General features: G+C 41.3%; 1 protein-coding gene across 1 annotated transcript in view; it reads left to right on the top strand.

Moving 5' to 3' along the window:
- The window catches only part of SMC3 (structural maintenance of chromosomes 3), a 48,162-nt gene extending 38,105 nt beyond the window's left edge, over positions 1-10,057 (top strand). Inside the window, exons 20-29 of the mRNA XM_065407191.1 lie at positions 681-832; positions 1,324-1,482; positions 2,243-2,350; positions 2,839-2,947; positions 6,463-6,710; positions 6,838-7,050; positions 7,783-7,974; positions 8,153-8,330; positions 8,943-9,049; positions 9,598-10,057. Of these exons, the coding sequence (XP_065263263.1) occupies positions 681-832; positions 1,324-1,482; positions 2,243-2,350; positions 2,839-2,947; positions 6,463-6,710; positions 6,838-7,050; positions 7,783-7,974; positions 8,153-8,330; positions 8,943-9,049; positions 9,598-9,669 (1,538 nt within the window). The 3' untranslated portion in view covers positions 9,670-10,057. The remainder of the gene's footprint in view (positions 1-680; positions 833-1,323; positions 1,483-2,242; positions 2,351-2,838; positions 2,948-6,462; positions 6,711-6,837; positions 7,051-7,782; positions 7,975-8,152; positions 8,331-8,942; positions 9,050-9,597) is intronic.
- Positions 10,058-23,767: the final 13,710 nt, after the last annotated feature.

Here is a 23,767-nt window from a genome sequence, read left to right on the forward strand (position 1 = left end):
AGGTCTTTTTGTTTTGGGGGCCTGCCTCTCTCTCTTTGACTGACAAATGGTAGCATTTGTAATGTGGACACATCGGTGAAATCTTGGTCCCATTAAAACTGGTAAAGCTCCCATTGACTTCAGTATGGTCAAGCTTTCATCCTTGTGATCTAAGGCAGCGGAAGATAGGAATTGCTTTACTGGATCAGCCTGTGGTCCATATAGTCCAGTCTGTGACCAGTGGCAAGCACCAGATGCTTCAGAGGAAGTTGCAAGAAACCCTCACAACAGGCAGATGTTGGATAATCTGTCCCCCATCAATGTTTTGTCCTAATCCTAATAGCACTTAATAGATCAGGCACACTAATTTTTCTTTGCATTTGTTTCTAGAGCCTATTGATTACAGTGCTATAAAACTGTTACTGATATGTCTGTCTTGGGGGTGCTGTTGAGGCAACATATTTGACATCTGAGAGGAAATGGGATAAAGCACCACAAGAGTCTCAACTGACCTATTTAATCTCTTCTGGTCAATTGAAGGCTTTGTGTTGACCTCCGAGAGCAGCTGAATGTGACTGGTTCTATATCTATGAAAGCTGTGATATGATGGGGAGTGAGCAAAAATGAGAAACTGCAGTAACAGTGTGGGTTTAAAGTACCTCTTCTATTTAAAACTTGGAATTTTCCTTAGCCCACTGTATGGATTAATAATGAAATTGACCAACTGATGAATCAAATGCAGCAGATTGAGACCCAACAGAGAAAATTCAAAGCTTCCCGAGACAGCATCTTGTCAGAGATGAAAATGCTGAAAGAGAAGAGACAGCAGTCTGAAAAAACCTTTATGCCAAAGGTATATAGCATATGTAAGAATTTGTTAGTGACTTCTTAGTTAATTGTTATCGTATTATTGTTTGAGCAGACATACTTCCTGTCCCAAAGAATTTATAGTCTGAGTAGACAAATAAAAAATTGGCGCATACGATGCACTAGCTGACCATATGTTGGAAAGTATCATGCAGGGCTCAGGAGTGGCAATCAAAGGGGCTGATTTTCAACTAAAAATGAAGTTTTCTCCTTTCTATAAGCTGTCTTTTACAAAATCAAAATTGTTTCCCATTGGAGACTATAGCATGCATGCTGACAGAAATGTCCTAGAAAAAGAGTTGGTAGTCTGGCATTTCTGACAGGTTACAAGTTGGACTGGTCTTCCTGGACTGTTCATGTTGTCTATAAAACTACCACACTGGATTTACTTAATACAAGTCGAAAAAGACAAGTTTAGAGAAGCCTGCAGTTTCATTTGAATGATGATCCAATTTAATACAATAATCTGTTCTGTAGCAACGCAGCTTGCAAAGCTTGGAGGCAAGCTTACATGCCATGGAATCAACTCGAGAATCGTTAAAAGCAGAATTGGGAACAGACTTGCTGTCTCAGCTCAGCCTAGATGATCAGAAACGAGTGGATGCACTTAATGATGAGATTCGACAACTGCAACAAGTAAGGAGAACTAAGAGAAAAGATGTCATGACACTAATCGTGGAGAATTTCTTATTGAGAAGACATTCTGTTAATTTAAATATTTTCTTCTTACGTAGGAAAAGTGAGATGTCATTGATAATCCACAGCTATGTAGTTCTGTGATCTTTGCGCAGTATAAGGGAGATGTTTTGTGTTTTGTTTAATTGCTGTCCGTGCTATATATTTTGCTTTTTTCAGATACTGTCTAGACTTTTTCTTTAACTTAGGTGTATTTTGCTTTTAAATAAGACCTTTATTATGCAGTAGTCATGTTAAAATTGACTTGTTCCCATGCTTTGGTTTTGCAACAGGCAGCATCTCCTTCAGTAAACCCTGTAGGGTGTGGGGAGACAGATCTGTGATATGAAATAAACAAACCAACTCTGTTTTTGTTTCATCTGGGTCAGTTGGGGGAACATTACAATTTAAGGACATAAAATTTTGGAGCTGTTTTGGTCTTGGTAAAGAGTTAGACAAGGCTAAAGTTTCAAATAGTCTTCCATGTTGAATAGTGCAAAAGTTGGGTTGTGTTTGCTCTGTTTTGATTCTAGACAGCTGTACAAATATTAAATATTAAAAATGTCCTCACATTCATATTAAAATAACTCCACGCATATAAGGAATTGTGTAATATTTTCATTTTATTGGATTCTACAAACTTTTCTTTCCTCAAAGAGTAAGAACCTTTACTGGGAGCCTTTGTTTGATGCAATTAATATTCTCTCCTACTTCCTTACAGGAAAACAGACAGCTTTTGAATGAGAGGATTAAACTGGAAGGCATCATCACAAGAGTAGAGACATACCTCAATGAGAATCTCAGAAAACGCTTAGACCAAGTGGAACAAGTAAGATTATTGATTTTCTTAGATCCACTTAGCAAAATATTCTTGCCTTGCACCTTCAAAGATTTGACAAACTATTCTTCTTCTCTTAAATATGCACCGGATATACTACTGATAATTTATATATAGCTTTTCTACTTCTGTTTATCCAAAATGCAAACTGAGCTATGGTTTTTTTTTAGGATTGAAGCAGAATTATTTAAGAATGTATTTGAGGTGTGACTGACAGTGTATCCAAGCTTGCAGAAGTACAGTGTATATAATTAAACACAAGTTCACATTATAACAGAACTGTACAGCAGTGGCTGTGGATTTTTTTGAGGTTTAGATTTAATTTAAAACAAAATCCATTCCTCTGTGAAAAGAATTTTAATGGCTATAGTCAGACATAGGACCAGGGTAGTAGAAAATAACTCATTTCATCTGCAGTGTGGGTTTATACTTTGATTCCCTGCTATGGCTATTCTTACTGTTTATTTTTTGTCCCACAGGAATTGAATGAGCTACGAGAGACAGAAGGCGGCACTGTTCTTACTGCCACAACATCAGAACTCGAGGCCATCAACAAACGAGTGAAGGATACCTTGGCACGATCAGATGGTTGGTAATACTGATTCTTGGAATGAAGATACTCTACACTTTACAATACTCATAAATGTGGTTGTGACGGGTTGGACCCCCATTTTGAGATGCCCATTCTGCTCCACTAGCCTGGATTCCCTCTCTCTGGCCTCTTGCAGTGCACACACACAGGTAGGGCGACACTCAGCTGCAGACACAGACTGAAGTCAGTTCTGTGTGAAAGGATTCACCCAGCACTCAGGTTCACATCCCTTTTGAAGAATAAACCCAAAATAATATTGCCTTGCACTGTATAGAAAAATCTGCACAGCGCAAGCTCATCAAAATTTGCCCTCTCCCTCAATGTGAAGAGAGATATGCACAGCTTCTTGGCCCCTCTCCCCCGATAGAAATCGCACAAATGGTTTAATAATAAAACAAATTTATTAACTATAAAAGGCAGATTTTAAGTGAATATAAGGGATAGCAAACATAACAAAGCAGATTACTAAGCAAATAAAACAAAATATGCGAACTAAGCTTGATTCACTAAAGAAACAGGTTACAAAATGCAATTTCTCACCCTAAATGTTGAATTAGGCAGGATGCAGAGTTTCTGTAGCTTAGATTTCCAGTTATCTTTTCTTACAGACTGGACCCTGTGTCAGTCTGGACTCACCCCTGTCTTTCCCCTCAAGTACTTTCAGCAGTCTGTCTTCTTGGGTAGGCAGTGGAGGAGAGTCCAGATCAACCCCCTCCCCAGCCCTTAAAAAAGATTTACATAAGGGGGGAATCCTTTGTTTGATCTCCATCCCCCTATAGTGGAAAAGTACCAGCAGTGGGGGTATTTTTCATGAGGTGACATTATCACCTGACCTTGTAGTGCAGGGGTCGGCAACCTTTCAGAAGTGGTGTGCCAAGTCTTCATTTATTCACTGTAGTTTAAGGTTTCGCATGCCAGTCATACATTTTAATGTTTTTAGAAGGTCTCTCTCTGTAAGTCTATAATATATAACTAAACTATTGTTGTATGTAAAGTAAATAAGGTTTTTAAAATCTTTAAGAAGCTTCATTTAAAATTAAATTAAAATGCAGATCTTATCAGTTTAGTGTGATCCTTGCCCTTGCTTTTCCTTGCTGAGTTTTCCAATGTCTGGCACGTATTTGGATACTTTAAGCTGCACACAGGCTTCTGAGTGATCAGTTGTTAACCGGCTCAGATTTCATGTGTGAAAATACCTGTTCACACAAGTATGTGGATCCAAATGCTGAAAGCATTGCAAACGCAATTTTCTTCAAACAGTTAAATTTCACTGGCAGGGATGTCCAGTAGGTCAGAATAGAGGCCCCATGATCTCTCTTGGTAGCTTCAAGTGCACTCAGCAGATCTCTAAACTTTGATGCCCACAATTCTGAGCTTTTTAACTGAATGAGCTGCATTTCGAAATCTTCAACACCCATCCATTGAAATACAGACAAATCCAAGTATCTTTCGTTGAACTTTTCAGGTTTAATTAGGAAAGAAAGCATTGGGCCAACTCACTGAAAATCTTGAAATCTGTCAGAAAATTCTGATTCCAGTTCTTGCATGTACATTCCAATCTCATCGACACTGACAGTGCAATGTGTCGATAGCTCTTTTATGTGTTGGAAGTAGCGGAAAGTCGAAGTTCAAATATCCCGAGAAAAAACTGCTAGTTTTACAACAAATGCCTTCCAGGCTTCATAAAGATTCAGAACCATTTGCCCTGCACCTTGGAGACAGAGGTTGAGTTCGTTTAGGTGAGCGGTGATGTCAGTTAGAAACATGAGCTTACACAGCCATTTGTCATCATCCAGTTCGGGGTATTTTAGTGCTTTTTCTGACAAAAAGGCCTTGATTGCATCAAAACAGTTTACAAAATGCACCAAAACCTTGCCATGACTTATCCACCAAATATTGCTGTGAAGTGGAATTTCGTTATAAGCACTGTCCATCTCTTCTAGCAGTGCTTGAAACTGTCTGTGAGTCAAAGCAGATCGAGCAACAAGGAAATTCACAATTCGCACCACTATATTCATCACATTATTAAGTTCTGAATTAGAAATTTTAGCACACGGGTTTTCTTGATGGATGATATAGCGAAATTTGACTTTAGGGCGGCCAATTTGATCTTCAAGTAACTTTACAAATCCCTTCTGTTTTCTGACCATGGCAGGAGCGCCATCTGTTGTCACACAAAATATTTTTCTGATGTCAACTCCTCGTTCTTCAAAATGGTTTACAAAACTTTCCACTATATCTTCCCCCTTTGTTGTGCCATGCAGGGGTTTTAGGCAGCAAAGTTCCTCTTGGATTTCATCAGAAGCACAATATCTTGCAACAACTGCCAAACATGGAACGTCGTTTATATTCATGCTCTCATCAACTGCAATGCTAAACATGGCTGTGTCTTTTAATGCAGTCGTCTGCTTTTCATTAATGTTTTCTGCCATTTTGCTTATGCATCTCTAAACTGTTCTGGCAGAGACAGGCAGTTCTTTTATTCTAGATATGATCGTATCTTTATTTGGCAAATCATTGAACAAAACCTCTGAACTGCTGAGAAAAAGTTTTTATATATATTCCTCATCTGTAAATGGCTTTCTGTTTTTTGCAATGCACTGTGCAGTCTTGTAACTTCCTTCTGTAGCTTGATTTTTACTTACATTTCTCTGAAGAATATGGGGTGTAATGTGCCAATGGTATTCATTTTGGTAAATGAATTGAGCATAACATGAGATCAAGAGGCAACTAATAACATTGAAATAAATTTCAAACTGATAAAAGAACGTTTTTACACAATATATAATTAATCTGGGGAACTCATTTAACAAAATATTACTGAAGCAAATAATTTTGTAGTAATCCATAAAGGATAAAAATGTGTATGATATTTTAATCCTAGTAAGTAATTGTGAAGGAGATATCAGCCCTCAGGCTTAAAGACAAGTCAACCACTAACTCCTGGGAGTTAGAAAGAAACCTTCCTTATGGGCACATTCTTGCATAATTGTTTATGGAGTCTTGACACGTTCTCCTAAACTATATAATATTAGCCAGTGTTAGACAGGATACTGCACTTAAATGATTCACGGGTCTAACCTGGGTCCTGACTTACACTATGTGCCTCTTTAAGGTTTATGATCATGACCTCAGTTTCAGGCAAACCTGGTCAGTCTTAGGGTTTTGCATGAAGTCATGTGACAGTCACAGATTTCAGTGGTTTTCATGCCAAATAGCCAAGTTTAGCACAGCCTTATACTAGAGTTTCTTTAATGTAAGAAATAGTCCCAAAGTGTGTTCGTTTTGACTCAGAATTCTATATACTTTCTTCAATGAGATTTTTAATTATATAAGATACCCATGAAACTTTTTTTCAGCTTTTTAACCTCATGGGTAACTTGCTTTTTTTTTTTTTTTTTTTAAACATCTTTACTCTGTGGGCTTTCTGATTATTTTTTTTAATAGGTCAGTGGCTGGATAACTGCTAATTTTACACAGGCATATCCCACTTTGCTTTTTCACATCTCAGATCTGGATAACTCAATTGACAAAACAGAAGCAGGGATTAAAGACCTCCAAAAAAGTATGGAACGCTGGAAGAACATGGAGAAGGAACACATGGATGCAATTAACCATGACACAAAAGAACTTGAAAAGATGACAAATCGGCAAGGCATGCTTCTCAAGAAGAAGGAGGAATGCATGAAGAAAATCAGAGAATTGGGCTCACTTCCACAGGAGGCCTTTGAAAAATATCAGACATTGAGTTTAAAACAGGTAACAAGTGTGCTTGGTTTTATCGCAAAACCATAACATGATCTTGCCTGGGGGTGTAGCGCCACACCTCTTGAATGTCAAACTGGAATAGAACCCAAAGTCATCTTTTTGTGTTATTTTTCCTCAGTTATTCCGTAAGCTGGAGCAGTGTAACACAGAGCTGAAAAAATACAGCCATGTCAATAAAAAAGCTTTAGACCAGTTTGTTAACTTCTCAGAGCAGAAGGAGAAGCTGATAAAACGACAGGAGGAGCTGGATAGGGGCTACAAATCTATTATGGAGCTGATGAATGTCCTTGAACTCAGAAAATATGAAGCTATCCAACTTACTTTCAAACAGGTAATACTGGAAGCCATTAGATAAGACTATGAAGTCAGAAGAAAATTTAGTTTTTCTGTGCTGTAACTTTGTAGGATGGAACAGATCAATGCTTGAGTTGTGTTAAGAGCCAGTAAGATTCTCAGAGCACTTTAAAACACCTTTTTCTTTTGGCTCGTACTCATTATGTACTACGTATAAGAGCCATCTATAGAGGAACCCCCTAGTTTAAATCCTCTACCTTCAGAATTCACCTTGGAACTGGGTAAGATTCTTTTTGGAACTCATCAAAGCTGCTCCTAATATAGGTCAAGGGTGTGAGGCCACATTTTGCATACAATGCAAGGTGAACTCTCTCTACAGCACTCCCATATCCTGTTTAATTTGGGCCTATTCTAAAGCCCATTGAAGTCCATGAGTTTCCATTGGCTTCACTGGGCTTTGGGATCATGCCCTGGGGAAGCAGCAAGTTTATCCTGTGGTGTTTACTATCTTATAATAGTATGAGTCTTGTCCCTTTCCATAGACCTTACAAAAAGGATGAAAAATTTTTAAAAGCCAATTTTTCTTGTTTACTGGATTTCTACAGTAAATGCTGTGAATTATAGTATGCAAGCATATCTCTGTTCTTTAAGGATAATCTATTAGTATAATATCATGTAAAGATAGCTGTTGTAATCTGCTTTTCAGATTAGACTGTGTCTATTTGCATATAGATGAACCTGAATTGACATTGACTTTTTGTTTTCCAAGGTGTCAAAAAACTTCAGTGAGGTGTTCCAGAAGTTAGTACCTGGTGGCAAAGCCACGCTAGTGATGAAGAAAGGAGATGTGGAGGGCAGTCAATCCCAGGATGAGGGTGAAGGCAGTGCTGAGAGCGAGAGGGGATCTGGATCTCAGAGCAGTGTGCCATCTGTAGACCAGTTCACAGGAGTTGGGATTAGGGTAAAGAAAATCTTTGCATTTCAATATTTGTAGTACTCTTTTAGTAGACCAGTAATTATGTTTCTAAAAATGAGCTCTAGAAAGTGAAGTTATAATGAATAATTAAATTCAAACACCGTACAGCAATATTTGATGTCCCAATACAGTAGAGTTAACTCCTGTTATGGCATGTTCTTAGGTGTCATTTACAGGAAAACAGGGTGAAATGAGAGAAATGCAGCAACTTTCAGGTGGACAGAAGTCCTTGGTGGCCCTAGCTCTGATTTTTGCTATCCAGAAATGTGATCCAGCTCCTTTTTACCTGTTTGATGAAATTGACCAAGCTCTGGATGCTCAGCACAGAAAGGCGGTTTCAGGTAAAGGTTTTGTTTGTTTCTTCCTCAATAAAGAATAATCTGGCTAAAAATAATGTTTGTTTATTCAAATAAAATATTTTTTTCATGGTAAAGGGACATATGTTACTGTTTCTACATGCATGACAGGATGCAGTGAATACAGAAAATTGTATTACTTTGGCTATGTTACCTTTGTATCTTTCAAAAAGTCATTGCAAAATTAATTTTAAGAAATGTCTACGTATAGCATACAATTTCTAAAAGATCTGCTTAAAAGATTACAATTGGGGAAAAGTTTTACTCTGGCTCTGAAATAGGCAAATTACTTGTAGAAAACAGATTTTTCTGAATCCAACTTTTTGCAGCATGCATATCTTATGACTGAAATGAGATGAATGCTTACTAAATCAAACTTCTGTGACTCATCATAAAGGGTCAATTCATTGGTACACCAAATGGTGGTATTTCTTATAACACATAATTGATGTTACTACATGTAAAATCTAATAAAAATTGGGCACTTTTGTTTTTTGTTCACCAAGAAAAGAGCAACTGTTGTTGTTTGCCTCTTAGTAAGAATTGTGGCCTGTTTATTGAAAAAAGAGCTGGCTTAAGGATATCCTTATTTTTCAGATATGATTATGGAACTAGCTGAACATGCCCAGTTTATTACAACAACTTTTAGGCCTGAACTGCTTGAGTCGGCTGATAAGTTCTATGGTGTAAAATTCAGAAACAAGGTAAATATTTTTTTTAATATGGCTATAAATAAATTATGTTGCTGGTATTGAACATTTGGTGAGACTAAGCTAGCTCAGTGGGCTGGAAAATTAAATTTTCAGTTTTGTTTAGAGTCACAAGTGATAGACAGTGACCTTAGATGACTAAGTGTCAAGGGGATCTGTGTCCACATCACATAGCCGCTGCTTGATTTGCCTGTGCAGCATGGTTGGAAGTCTCCACTTCCCTCATGACAGAATCATGATTAAAATAGCAAGGATTCATTTGTCGCATGTCTGTAATATATTCACAACAGAGATGCATTTGAGCTGTCGGTGTCTGGGCTTGAAGAGTACCGGTTCTGACCATTGTCATCAGTCTCTCTTTTGAAAAGGTGGTAAAACCTGCAGTTCACATAATCCCAATCTTCCAGTGTTCTAGAGCCATTCATCTCAATTGACACTATTATAGTCCAATCACTGGGTCTCATTTGGCACTTGCTCAAAGTGAGGCCTTCACTATCTAGGAGACATTACTTTTAATATATATCTATTTTTTCTCCCATTAGGTTAGTCATATTGATGTGATCACAGCAGAGATGGCCAAAGACTTTGTGGAAGATGACACCACTCATGGTTAAATAGAAATGTATTGCCAATTTGCTTGGAAGATGTGTATAGTGTGATGCCTACACCGGGGAGCTGTAAATTAAAATCTGAAATATTTAGTCATTGTTAAAATAGTTTTTGAACATACATTTTAATCAAGAAGATTATTAGTTTCAAGGAGCTTGAGTACCCATTTTGTCTCTGTTGCTGTATTCTTTTATAAGATACCTGTGTTACCTTTATACAATACCTGTAGTTTGAAAACTTGATCCCTACAAATCTTTTTGTAAAGTGTCCTGTTGCTGTTTTAAAGCTTTTTTGAAAAGTGCTAGCTATTCCTTCCTAATTATAATTTTATCATTTATACTGCCTCACATGTTTTTTTAAATAGCTTCAATTAAACAGTTGGTTTTATGGCTGTAATTCAGATGTGGTGTTTGGAGTTGTCTTCTCTTTACGGGATTCCCTTTCCATCAGTCCAGGTAAAGACTGTGGACATGTAGGATCTGGCTACGCGTCGGAAATAAGAGGCAAAATAATGTGTCTCATTCTCTTCTGTATACATCTATCTTCCCATTTATTCTCCTTTGCATGAGTGGATGCCATGCAAATTGCAACTTAGACAAAAGTATCAAATTCTGTATCCAGATGCCATCTATGACTCAGCAGAAAAACACTCTAAATTTGTGTGCATCCGTTTTCACAGGCTGTCAAATGTTGAACAAAAAACTGGATGACATAGTAGGAGAAAATACTGGCAAGCCTTATTAGAGGCCTCTAAAAATTTGTAAATCATCTGTCAAGACAGAGACTTTCCTTTTGACCCTACTACATTTAGAGATATTGAAGAAAGGATGCCTCATACCCCAGTAAGCAGCCCTTGAACCTTGGAAACACCCATGCCAAAATAACAATAATCCCTACTGCATCTTTTCAGCTCCAAAGTTCTGCATAAGTAGGGCAGGTTGTGTCAGCAGCCAAAAAGCCATCTAGGGGTCAAAGTCTCTCACTTACAAATACCTGGATCCACTAGACCTCAGATGGGGAGGGTACTGGAGAATTTTCTATGATTATTTTTCTAGAACCTCATCTTTTAGCAAGGGACCTAGACAAACCAAATTATCAAGAAGGAAATTGCACACAAGAGCAGTAGAACCTGTTTCATTCATAGAAAAATCCTTAGGACTTCAGTCCATATTGTTCACTCTACAGAAAATAGGAGGAGGAGTAATAGCAACAATACCAGACCTACAGCGACTGAACAAATGGATGGTGAAAGTCACATTCAGGATGTGATATCTCTTAAGACTTTAAGTGAATCTAGTGGATGCTAACCTCTATATATCCCTAAGGCTATGTCACTGCCTAATATTTGTCCACACAAACTCACTTGCAGTATAAGACCCTCCCATTCAGTTTCTGCCCCCCCCTCCCAAGCACACAAATTCATAGTTTATCTGATGGAGTGCTCACTCCAGCTAGTTCAGAAACTCTCCCACCTGTGAGTGAACAGAGATCCCATCACAGAAAAGATTCTTAAGAAGTTCCAGATCCTGAATGTAAAGATCTTGGCAAGCCAACAGTCAGTGATGCATCTCTGCCTTCAACTTCTGGGACTGTTAGTCTCACATAGATATTGTACCACAGATAAGGCTCCACATGAAACCAAAGGCACCTACTGAGAATCTGGAAGACTCACCAGACATGATGCAGAGGCATGTCTGCATTCTTTGACACACGTTCCTGTAATTGGAATGGTGATCCAGGAAGGAGAGGGTACCCCGCTAAAAGAAATTTGAGTACAGATAGCTGATGCAAGCCTCTTGGCATGAGGAGCTTACGGTGCAACATCTTACAGGTCGGGTTGAGACTCTCAAAAGTGGAGGAAGGGGAGAATAAATGTTATTGCTAAGGGCAATGAACCTGGCAGTTAGCTTCAAGCAACAACTTCAGGGTTGACTTCTGCAATCTACTACAATGCTAGTATGATGCCTGAAAAACATGAGAGATGGGACCACAAGCTCAAAATTCCACTCTGAAATAATGGATACACTGTATATTGGGCAGTCTCCTATCTTGCCCATGAAGCCAGTTCCACAAAGGGGTTTCTTAAATCAGAAAGCAGACTGCCTGATCAGGCACTTTATTGACTATTCAGAACTATTCCCTAACTAAAGAAGTATTTAATCAGAGAGATACAAGTCACCGAGAAGTTGACAAATTTGCCGATTATCCAAGGAAAATGGATAATCTTTTCCTGAGCATAGATGTCTTCACCCACAGGTGTCCAACCAGGCTACTCTACAACTTTTGAACCCAATGTAGGAGCATTACCTGTTCAGTGCTCAAAGCAGGCCTGGCTCTCACCACAATTTTACAAGCCTTGTTAAAAGATTTTAGCAAAGAACAAAATCTTCACTGCCTGAGCCATTTCCTGGTAGTGGTCATCTGTAGCAAGTTATCTCCAGTGGCTGCGGTTGCTGGCACCATCTGTCTGGTTAACCCCTGAATGGTATTTCTCAAAATGTGCCTCCAGAAATTCCTTCTGGGGACATGGAACCACTTCCCAGTAGAGATTTGCTTATGATTGAAGCATGAATGTTTCTTTATATCCCTTCCAAAATCAGGGAGTAACCAGAGGCCAGAGCTTCTCTGGCAATTAAAATGATTTTTTTCCCCAAGACAGTTCACATAAAGGATGCAGAAAAAGAGGAAATAGGAGAGCTGAAGTCCTCCACCTCGTCAGCTGCTGGCCCAGAAGGCACTTCAGACTTGATAGACAGCCAAGGAACCTCCCCTGCAATTGCAGAAAACATCAGACCTCTTGAAGCAGGGACTTTTGCCTCTGGAACTGGACAACAGTCTGGGTCTCAGAAGTGTAGATCAGTCTAGTTTCTACATTAATTTCACTAATACTTTTTGGTACCCAGACAGACCTCAACCAGGACATTTCATTCATTGATCTGGTCAAATTATATTTCTGATGTGAGTGGAAACAGAAAGCTCTCTGGGGCAGGGACTTGCACTTTATTTGAATAGTGCTTGCACAGTGGGAGCCTGGCCTTTAGATGGCAGCATAATATAAATAAATAATAACCACAATGTTCTGGTGATCTCAGCTATGTTCTATTAGTTTCTCTGGGATGGATTACTGGAGTTCTACAGCCAACCTCCCTAGAAAAGTGAGTATTAGCTTTTCTCGCATAGCTCTGAGAAAGGTTGCTGGACACTCACATGGCTGCTGTGGTCGAGTCCATTACACTATATACCCGTGTGCTCTTGAGTTTCCCTGTGTCTCAGTAGACTTACGCACTGTCTCTTTCCTTGGCTTTTGGCCTTGCTTGGTCTCTGTCAGTTATCCCTTCATAGAAATGGGACCATGTGGCTCAGTTGCCTTAGGTCTCTGGACCTGTGCTTTCTCTCACATACCCTGCCCAGTCTCTCCTGTAGTTTAAGTACACCCACTCCCCGAAGTTCCACCATGTGAGCACTTTGGGTTCACAGTTCACCTTTTCAGGGGCATGTGATAGGTGAAACACACAGACACAGAGCTGATCTTTGAAGAGGATTCTAAACACCATTACTTCATAAAAAGGCAAAAATAATAAGTCAAAATATGGTAAGTCAAAATAAATAAAATCCTACAGGTAAGTCAAAAACGTGGAGACCTGGGAGAAGGGTTGGAATTTGGGGGTGAGGGGGTAGAGGCATGGGCTGTTTTAGCAGGGATAAGGGAGAGACAAGACAGAACTGGGGGGTGGGGGTGAGAATCAAATCTGTATCTTAGATGTCTATACTAATGCGAGACGTATGGGGAATAAGCAGGAAGAACTTGAAATGCTAGTAAATAAAAACAACTATGACATAGTTGGCATCACAGAGACCTGGTGGGTTGATGCATATGACTGCAATATTGGTATAGAAGGGTACAGCTTGCTCAGGAAGGACACTCAGAGCCCTCTTGGATGTCCTGGATCTTCCTGCAGCTCATAGCTTCTCTGAATCATAGCTCAATTTCTCTCTCTGCTCTGTCTAGCTTCCTTTGACTTTGGCTGATACTACAGTTAAACAGGACCCCTCTCCTACAAAAGCATAATCCTCTGATCCCGTCTCCTGCCCAGGGCTTCCTGTTCCTTGCTTTGTGAGTTCTTTGAATTTGTAAGTCCCACTACCAACACCTGGTTCCTTTTGTTCTGCTTCTGGGGATGTTACACATTCTCCAAGCCCAGACCCTTGCAGAGAAGTTGCCGGGGAAAAACTGTTTTTTCCCTAGGATACAATTACTCTTGTTCTCCCCAGGTAATATCTATGCAGGTGTTTGATAGTCCTTAACAATTAGCCTGTTCACAGATAGGGAGGAGTGGTGCCAACATGTCTTAGCACAAGGTGCACAAGGCACTGCACAGTAGAGTCATAAAATGAGGATACAAAAGCTTATAAAATCAAATTGAAATTCATAAGCCGTACATAGATTCCCCAAATTGTCTCTCAGCGCTAGTGACATTCTTTAGGAAGGCACATTAGAATGTAGGCCAGGGGTCTCAAACACCTCTACTGACAACCTTTGATCAGCCCATGATACCAGCTTCCATCACCCACTTTGTTAAATTTTCAAACAAGCACCTTCCTGCTTTCTCCACATGCTGCCTGTCACGCTTGGGAGGCACTCCCCATAAACATCTGCAAAGCCACGTCATTATCTACCGTGACATACTGACAACAAATTGGACAACTGTTAGATGGTTGGTGTACAGATACCTCTCCCTATCATACTGACCAATACTGTCTCATTGTTTCCTTGTATTCCCCCATCTGTCTGTATCCATCTCTTGTCTCTTGTCTTATTCTTAGATTGTAAGCTCCTTGAGACAGTAACCATCATATTTTTGTTCTGTTTGTACAGCACCTAGCATAATGGTCCATGACTGGGGCTTCTAGGTGCTATGGTACTACAAAAAATTAATAATTAGGGCCCTACCAAATTCACAGTCCTGAATAACGCGTCCCAGACCGTGAAATCTGGTCTTTTGTGTGCTTTTACCCTATATTCTACAGATTTCATGCGGGAGACCAGCATTTCTCAAATTGGGGGTCCTGACCCAAAAGTTTATTTTAGGGGGCAATCGCAGTATTGCTACCCTTACTTCTGCGCTGCCTTCAGAGCTGAGCGACCAGAGAATGGCGGCTGCTGACTGAGGGCCCAGCTCTGCAGGCAGCAGCGCAGAAGTAACGGTAGCAATGGCAGACCAGGCCATCCTTACTTCTGCGCTGCTGCTGGCGGCGGCTCTGCCTTCAGAGCTGGGATCCTGGCCAGCAGCCGCTGCTCTCCAACAGCCCAGCTCTGAAGGCAGCGCAGAAGTACAGCAAAACATCCCCCCCCCCCACCACCACACACAATAATCTTGCGGGCCCCCCCACAACTCCTTTATGGGTCAGCATAATTACAATACCATGAAATTTCAGATTTAAATAGCTGAAATCATGAAAGTTATGATTTCTAAAATCCTATGACCGTGAAATTGACCAAAACGTACTGTGAATTTGGAAGGGCCATATTAATAATTGAGGTTATTTTCTTTCTATCTCTGGCAAGAATAATCCCATTCAGTTTCTCCTACATGCTAGCATTTAAGGTGGTGATATTTAAAATGCTTTTTAGGAAGAATTTTTTCTTCTGTATATATTCCACAAATCTTTTTTTTTATTTCTAAGGAGATAAATATTCTGCCAATTTTGTACAATTTTTATGTTGGTACTTGTTTCCCATGAAGTCATAATCTTCTTCCATGTGTTATATTTTCCATAACTAGAATTGCGATGTCTCCGAATTATTACTTCAAGGAAAGGGAAGAAGCAGTGAGAGCAATATACTGTAAAGACACAACAAAAGATTTTTTCCCCCCTGAAGATTTCCTTAGTAATATATGAAAGCAATAACAATAGCAATGAATACCAGAGTGGTAGCCGTGTTAGTCTGTAGCCACAAAAACCACGAGGTCGGAAGAAGTGGGTTTTTTACCCACGAAAGCTTATGACCAAATAAATCTGTTAGTCTTTAAGGTGCCACCGGACTCTCAATAGCAATAAATGTTTATTGTAAAGTGTAGTAGTTAAAGAGAAAAGTTCCTAAAATTTATATATTTACTGTATTACTTTTGTGACTTCCATATCAGATTTACTCAGTTTTCAAGTCAAAAGATGATTTTTCTGTCTGCCAGTGCTAAAAATTCACTCTGGGATATGAAAAATCAAGCTCTGGTCATTCTGCCTCTTACACCATCATCAGGAATAAAGATTTTATCACCTGAATTTAGCAGACAAAATTGCTGGTTATGTGTAAAGTGGAATATAATCCAATTCACTCTTAAAGGCCTTTTAGCTCTGCAGTGCTAACAGGAGCAAAAGTTTGGTTTTTGTTAAGTCAGTGGACAGGCACATAGTACACAGACACATAGAGTTTGGAGGTGCCATTTTTATCACTTTTCTGCACTTTTAATTAATATGTAAACACATACTGTGATTTACAGGAGTATGTGAATCGGGGATTGTGCCTCTCCCATCAACCTGTTTATCTGAACACAACTGTTAGAAAGGTTTACTGGAGTTATTCACCTTCATTCTCAAAGCTACCCAAATCTAAAGGTGGAATTCCATCATAGGATGCTGATCCCTTTGGTAAGGAGTTTTTATATTTCTAAAAAGATTTAAATCTTCTGATACTTGGGTTAAGGTTCAGGACATTGTTAAATTTGCATCTAGGACTTTTAAACCCGTATTTTAATGAATGTTTCAAAATGTAGTTTGTGGCTTTGACCAGCAGATGGAGATGAACTGGAGTAAACCGACGAGTTAAACCGTCATTGCGGGTATGGGGAAAAGCAGAGGTTTCTTCCTACAAAGTGTGCTAGTGCCAATGTGGCTTGGTGCTGATTGGGGGCCCTTAGTAGGTAGAATAATACAAATAAGAAATAGTAGTTGTTATATTGACCAGTGGGGAGTAAAATATCTGGGAACAGATCACTGCCCTGATTAAAAATTACATCCCCTACAAAATTCCAAGATTTGGCCACCTGGCTAAATCTCTCTGCATTCTTGAGGGGTAGGACCACTCTATTTAAAAGGAACCTCTCACCCAAAAGCTGCAAAAGCAAAATGCAGCAGTACAGCTAAAGAAAGCACGCAAGAGACTACGGAGAATATCAGGAACAGTGTAGAATAAAAATCAGTGCTTTAAATGAGATGAATGACGACTTATTTTTCAGGTGAGCTTCTCGATTGTGTGTGAGAGAGAGAGAATTTACCTATCACTGTCACTTACCTATTCCACTCTAGGGCAGGGATGTGCAGGAAGAGGGCACTTTTTATTGTAATTTTGCCAGCAAACTGGGTGAGAGGATTGGTAGGACTTCTCTAACTCTCCTGGATATTGCTCTACTGTCTTCAAGGCAGATTATTATCCTGTGAGAGCGCGCACGCACACACACACACTCTCTCTCTCTCTCTCTCTCTCTCTTAAGAGCAACTGTTTTGCTTTTGAAATTCTCTAGGTTGTACTAAATATCAGATCCTCACTTGGAATAAATGGTCAGAGCTCCACCGACTTTAATGGAGCTATGACAATTTACAGAAGCTGAGGATGTGGCCTCCAATTTGTTTTCAAAATATTCTTCTAGGGAAGGAAAACCTCAGATGCTGTACAAGTTCTTCATTTCTAGCCTCTGCCTCCATCCCATATTAGACACAATGAACTCCATGCTTTGCTATTACTATAATACTCAGGATTGTCTTTCTAGAAACAAAATCTAAACCGTTCCACAAGTGCTTCTAGCATAAGTTTGTTTGCTTAGAATGCTGCCTCATTCCTTGGTTAGGTGTATAAGAAAGCATTTTTGTTTAAATAGGGAATTAAATGAAATAGACTCACCAACTCCTAACCTGCCTTTCTGTGAGTAGAAGTACCTGTGGGATATGGATCTCATCACACATGGATACATTTTCATGGGAGCTTCTTCTTAAAATATGGACACCATGTTATTGGCCTGAAGTCTCTCTCCTCCCCATAGCAGTAGGCTCATATACACAGAAAGACTAATTTGGCTGATATCCTTGGATTTTCACTCATTCTGGCTTGCCATCTCCTGCACTGTAATCCTGCTGCTATAGCTGACCTGCACCTGCTGCACAGTAGTAATCACAAGGAGGAGAACCCAACACACCGTGTTGTATTCTCTCCTTCTGCCTTGGCCTCAGCGCATTTCCCCCCCCTGCTGTTCTTTCTCCCAGCCGATTTTTATTAGTACAGTAACACTTGGTAAGATCAAAGTGCGATCGCCTTCAGATTCCTCTATTGCTGAAGTTTGAGCTAAGTGTTAACTGCTCGCTTCAAGTGAAATAAACTGCATGCTTTTAGTGTGCCCGTTTATAAGCACGCTGGGCTAGCGTCAGTTTTCAGTCTGACTGGAAGGCTGCAACAGCTGTTTCATGTTATGTTTCACTTGCATTAGAATTAGTTACTTTTTCCAGACTCCCAGACTGCTTCCCCAATATTATTTCTTGTCAAAATTCTTAATTAACAACAATACCGACACTGATCTTGGAATAACAGTGGAAGCGTAAAGGGTCAGATTGAGAAGTGAGACACACACCTTGGACAGCGCTTTCCGCAGGGCAAGTTCAATCCCAGTTTTATCTTTTTAGGTGCTGCTGAACTGGATATTTTGTGTGGATCAGGATACAGCTGCACCTTGGTTGCCCAGCAAAGGAAGGAAAAGCAATGGAATGCCCGTGAGGTATTTAGATGTTGGCATTTATTGAATCACAGTTGATTTCTAGAAATAAACAACTGTAGAGCACTAGAGGGGGGTTGAAACAAAACACCATGCCCAAGCACACCTGGACTTTGGGTAAATTCAGAACCTGATCCATACACTTCTTGGGCCCATCAGAAGTGAATTGATGTTCTCTCAGGGCAGACTTGCCTTTGTGTCTAATCCTCTATGCTGTTTGTCAAGTAGTTGAAGTGTTCCTTGTTTGGATGGGAATCTGAATGGGGTATTTGGTACAGTACATCCCTGCTCTTTGTTGTCTACTTTCCTTCCTTCCTTTTTTTTTTTTTTTGAGCTGCTGTGTTAAGTGACTCTGGAATGTGCATGGAGATGAGGGGGAAGCGTAGCTGGTTCCAGCTGGCATGATAAAACTGGAGAGAAAGTTCCCAGGATATCCAGACTTTCCAGTGCATTGTGTTTAGATAGAGTTTATAAAAAGAACCAGACTGAGAGGAATGGCTTGCACAGGGGTTGGTGATGGTGTTGGAGATACCCTTAGGAAGTGCTGTTTTACGTGTCTGAAATATCATCAGCTGCAGCAGAAGGACAGAGAATCCTGAACCAGGGACTTGGCAGGCAAAGAAAAAGAAACGGATTCTCAAATATGTTTGCTTTAAAATACATTTATTGGCTCAGAAGCGATCCCAGACACACCTCCTCACCCTGCAAACTGGCAGCAAAGTGAATGGTTGCACAACGAGTAGGGCCTGCCAGTGATTTACAATTTCAGCTGAATCACATGAGGGGTTCACACTGCGTTTTCTATGTAATGGGGCCCTACGTAATCTCAGAATGAAGCCCCAGAATGCAAGTGTATGGTTTATACACTGACCGATTGCACAGAGATACCTTACTAGCCGCTTAGGGTATGTCTATACTACCCGCCAGATCGGCAGGCAGTGATCGATCCAGCGGGGGTCGATTTATCGCATCTAGTCTAGATGCGATAAATTGACCCCCGAGCGCTCTCCCGTCGACTCCTGTACTCCACTGCTGCGAGAGGCGCAGGCAGAGTCGACGGGGGAGCGGCAGCAGTTGATTCACCGCAGTGAGTAGGTCTAAGTATGTCGACTTCAGCTACATTATTCACGTAGTGTAGACCAGGCCTTAGAGTCTGATGCCTGGATATTGATTTACAAAAGGAGGGCTACAGATTAGGAGCATGGGCTGTGTTCTAACTTTGCCACAGACTTGCCGGGTGATCTTGGCCAAGTCACATCATCTCTGTGGCCTCAGTTTTCTGCATCTGTAAGGGTGCTGAAGCTTAATTCATTAACATCTGTGAAATACTTCGAAATCCTCAGGTAGTGGAAGGTGCTATAAATACCAGTATTACTGTATTATTGTTTTGGTTTTTGTCAGTTTAGTTGTTCAGTCAGGTTCCAGGTGGACAGGATCCACATCACTCCTCCCCCGCAAAAAAGTTGATAAAAATTAGCGCCCTTACTCTGTCTCTGCAGAGAAGCCAAGGATCGGCTGGGCCATGGCACATGAAACTCCCTTCCCACCCTGAGTTCCTGTCCCTCTAGGGAAGGGTTGAGGCTTATTGTGGAGACAGTGTGAGGAGGCTTCTCCTGCCCCACTCTGACGCCCCTGGCCTGTGGATAGAAAACTTCATTCTCCAGGACACACAACTCAGCAGCTTTCACTAGCATTGTGAGTACTAAGAAATAAAAATAATTGTTAAGAGGAGCTGGTTACGTTGCATAATATCTAAAGCTATATCCCTTGGTAACTTAGCAGTAATTAACATCCTCTTGCACTGCGGTATTTAGGAGCGAATAGCTCCTACCAATTGACATTAATACCCCATCAGTGTCAGCCAGGGAGTGGGCAGTGAGTTTATGGAGTAGGTTCCAGTAATCTGTATTTGTTAGACTCTTCACAATTCCTAGTCTTTCCAGGTTTCACCTTGCTTGAGCACTGCACAGTAACTGCAGTAACTCGTGTGTGTGTGTGTGTAATTGTTTGGCAGGTCTCCACATTTGTGGAATTTACAATCATCACTGCGTCTGTAATGCTGGGAACAGCTTTTTTTATTTCTGGTGTATGATGAATTACGCCATCTGTCTTCTAGGTCCACCCCCCTTGCTGGCAATTCGGCACTGTCACGCAGTCAGCCAAGGTCAAGGTCCCAGACCTTCACTGTCTGTTGTGAAAATAATGGCTCAGTTCTGAAGTTCCTATTGTAATTTCTGAGCACATTACACACCCTTAGATCTGATCTGTCACTCAGAATAGGGAGTGTCCTTAATTTACAATAACAATAAGAATGAGGGAGTATATAGATAACCTTGCTTCACAGATGCAACCAATATTTAAAGGGGCACATCATTTAGACCTAAAATTTGGGAGTGGGGAAGTCTTTCAAAACATAACATGAATATAATTTTATTTTAATCTAATGGAAAATGACAGGGGACACAATTTAAATGTTGCTAACACAGACATGAGAAAAGTGAGCGAATGCATGGGAACATGAAAGCGAGAGGCATGCAGAGAATGGGTACAGCGTGAGAACCTAAATGGAACAGAACTGGAAATTAAAGTGAAACTGACCACTCTAGCCTCACTGTCCCTGTTTTCTGAAATGAAAGCAGTAAACCACCAGCATAAGCGATGGCAGACAAATTAGATTGGTAAATTTCTCTGTTTGTATAAACCTGGGTAATAGTCGTACCTTAGGGCCTGATCCAAAGCTCACTGAAGCTAATGGGAGGCTTTCTTTTGATTTCATTGGGCTTTGGCTCAGGTTCACATGTAAGAAAACTAGAGATGGGGGAGAACATACATGAAGACCAAGAACCTGAAGGTGCTTGAGGAGTCTTTGGGGAAACTCTTACCTAAACTGCTAGGTGTTGAGGATAATCCACTGACATTGGGAGAATTATTGAGAGCCATTTCTCTGGCACTCATCACAATAGTAAATGAGTGCCTATTGAGTCCCACAGAGAAGATAGTTTAGCAGTACAGCCAACCCTAAGTGTTCAAAAATTGAGTCAGGCATCAAAAATAAATCAGATGGCCTTAATTTTTTTTAAGTGTTGGATTATTTTTGTTTGTCTTCTGCTTTAGATCCTTTACGGTACATTTAGGTCATGATTTCAAGCTTTTCTCTGCAATCGTGAGGGCTTTCTTTTTTAAAATGAAAGCTGAGATTCTCATGTACAGGGCCGCCCAGAGGGGGGGGGCAAGGGGGGGGGGAAGTGGGGCAATTTGCCCCGGGCCCCGCAGGGGCCCCCACGAGAGTTTTTCAGGCCCCCTGAATCCTCCGGGCGGCCCTGCTCATGTAATGACGTGATTTTGATATGTGTGGATTAAAGAGTGTCAACTGATCAGGAGATGCAGGTTGAATTCTTTGGGATGCCTCGTTGTTTATTTTGTGCTTTTACACATATTTAAGTGCTTATGGTTGCAGTGAGTTTCATAATTTTTGTTTTCTGTGTGCACTTTTGCTATAATGTCATTCTGTTTAAAAATTCCTTGAAACCCTTCAAACTAGAAATGAGTGCAGAGAATACGCCTGCCCTGGCAAGGAGTGGGGAAAAAATGAGTGGAAATGTAGATCTTTTTCAGCTCTAACTTTGATTTAAAACAAAAAGGCTTGACAGGGTGGGTTCCTTTGAGCTTTGTCTCACTGAGTAATATGTATTGACTCAGAGGATCTGGAGAACGCTGTACCTCCGCTTCAGTCAGAGAAGTTGGGAAGATGGTTTCTTAGGGTTCTGGCACAGCAATGGGCAGAGGCGGTGCTAGCCCATTGGGGTCCGTAAGCAGGAATATTTGTGGCCTCCCCACCCTACATGACAAATAAATAATAAAAAGCGAATAGGGAGCCCCCTTGAGCTGCTCAGGGCCCTTAGCAATTGCTTAGTCTGCTTATGCCTAGTGTTGGCTCTGGCAATAGGAGATGGGTCAGAGTTCACATCTGTTGATATAACTGTCTTGGTGCTTCCCCCCCCCTACTATGCTCAGTCTATTTGTCAATGGGAAGAAGTTTCATCATTTTCCAGTGATAATCCAAAAGCTTTTCTTATGTCACCACTGAATGATGAGAAGCTGCTGCTGCTGCTGTTGTGTATTTGTATTAGTGTAACCCTTCTGCCAGGCAGAGTTGGCAGCAACAACGGGTTCAGTATCTAGGGGTTCCTTTTCAACAACACAACACAAAACCAGCTTGAGCCCCCACCCAGTGACCTGGGACAATTACACACCACCCCTTGGGCACCTCTAAGAGGCAATACTTCCCCTCTCGCAAGCACAGAGTCTGAGTGTAGCAAAAGACTTTTAATAAAAGGAGGGAAGTAACCAGGGGCGGCTCCAGGCACCAGCGCAGCAAGTGCGTGCCTGGGGCAGCAAACCGCGGGGGGCAGTGTGCCGGTCGCCGTGAGGGCGGCAGTCAGACCGCCTTCGGCGGCATGCCTGCAGGAGGTCCGCCGGTCCCGCGGCTTCGGCAGCAATTCGGCGGCGGGTACACCGAAGGCGCGGGACCGGCCGAAGGCCGCCTTGACTGTTGTGCTTGGGGTGGCAAAAAACATAGAGCCGCCCCTGGAAGTAACTCAGCATTAATTTGGGAAAACACCGCAAACAGGGTTTATAAACATAAACCATGAGCGAAAGACCCACCACCAAGTCAGTTGGGCAGTGTCCTTTTCCCCTCAGGTTCTCAAGTCCAGCAACCCAAAAGTCCCTTTAATGTGCCCGTCCCTTCTCTGCACCCACACTCACAGTTGCTGTCCTTGGACAGTGCAGACCCAGAGTTCAGAGGTGCATCTGCAGAGTTCACCTTCCACCATGGATGGAGGGCCGGGTAAGGAGGCACCATACTCGCTTTGCTGCTCATGCACTCACTCGCCACCCCTTTCTGCGGGGCTCTGCTCTGGCACTCTCCGCCAGCCACGCCTCTCCGCAGCCGCCCTGCTGGCCGCACCAAGATGTCTTCAGGGCCCCCCACTTAACACAGCTCTCAGTGATTTTAGATGATGGTGGGGGAGCCTCAGGCTGGTACACACTGGGAAGTCTCTTGCATCAGAGACACTGTCCCAAAGCAGGTCTAATACTTAGACATCAGTGATTTCAGTTCTGCAGCTATTACACAGTGGAGAGAGGAAGGGTCAAATAGTGTCTGGGGCCCCTAGGCAAGGCTCACACCATCAGGTACAAGTACCTGTCCCCACCCTCTCTCAACTCACTGGCCTTTGGAACTCATATCCCCCCAGCCTAGCAAGTGCCGTTTAGTTGAGGGTGAGTCCCTCCATCAGGAAATGCCAAGTACCGTTCTGCTGCCCTGGATTCACACAACAAG

Source organism: Emys orbicularis, chromosome 7, assembly GCF_028017835.1.
Source record: "Emys orbicularis isolate rEmyOrb1 chromosome 7, rEmyOrb1.hap1, whole genome shotgun sequence".
In the NCBI taxonomy this organism is placed as follows: Eukaryota; Metazoa; Chordata; order Testudines; family Emydidae; genus Emys; species Emys orbicularis.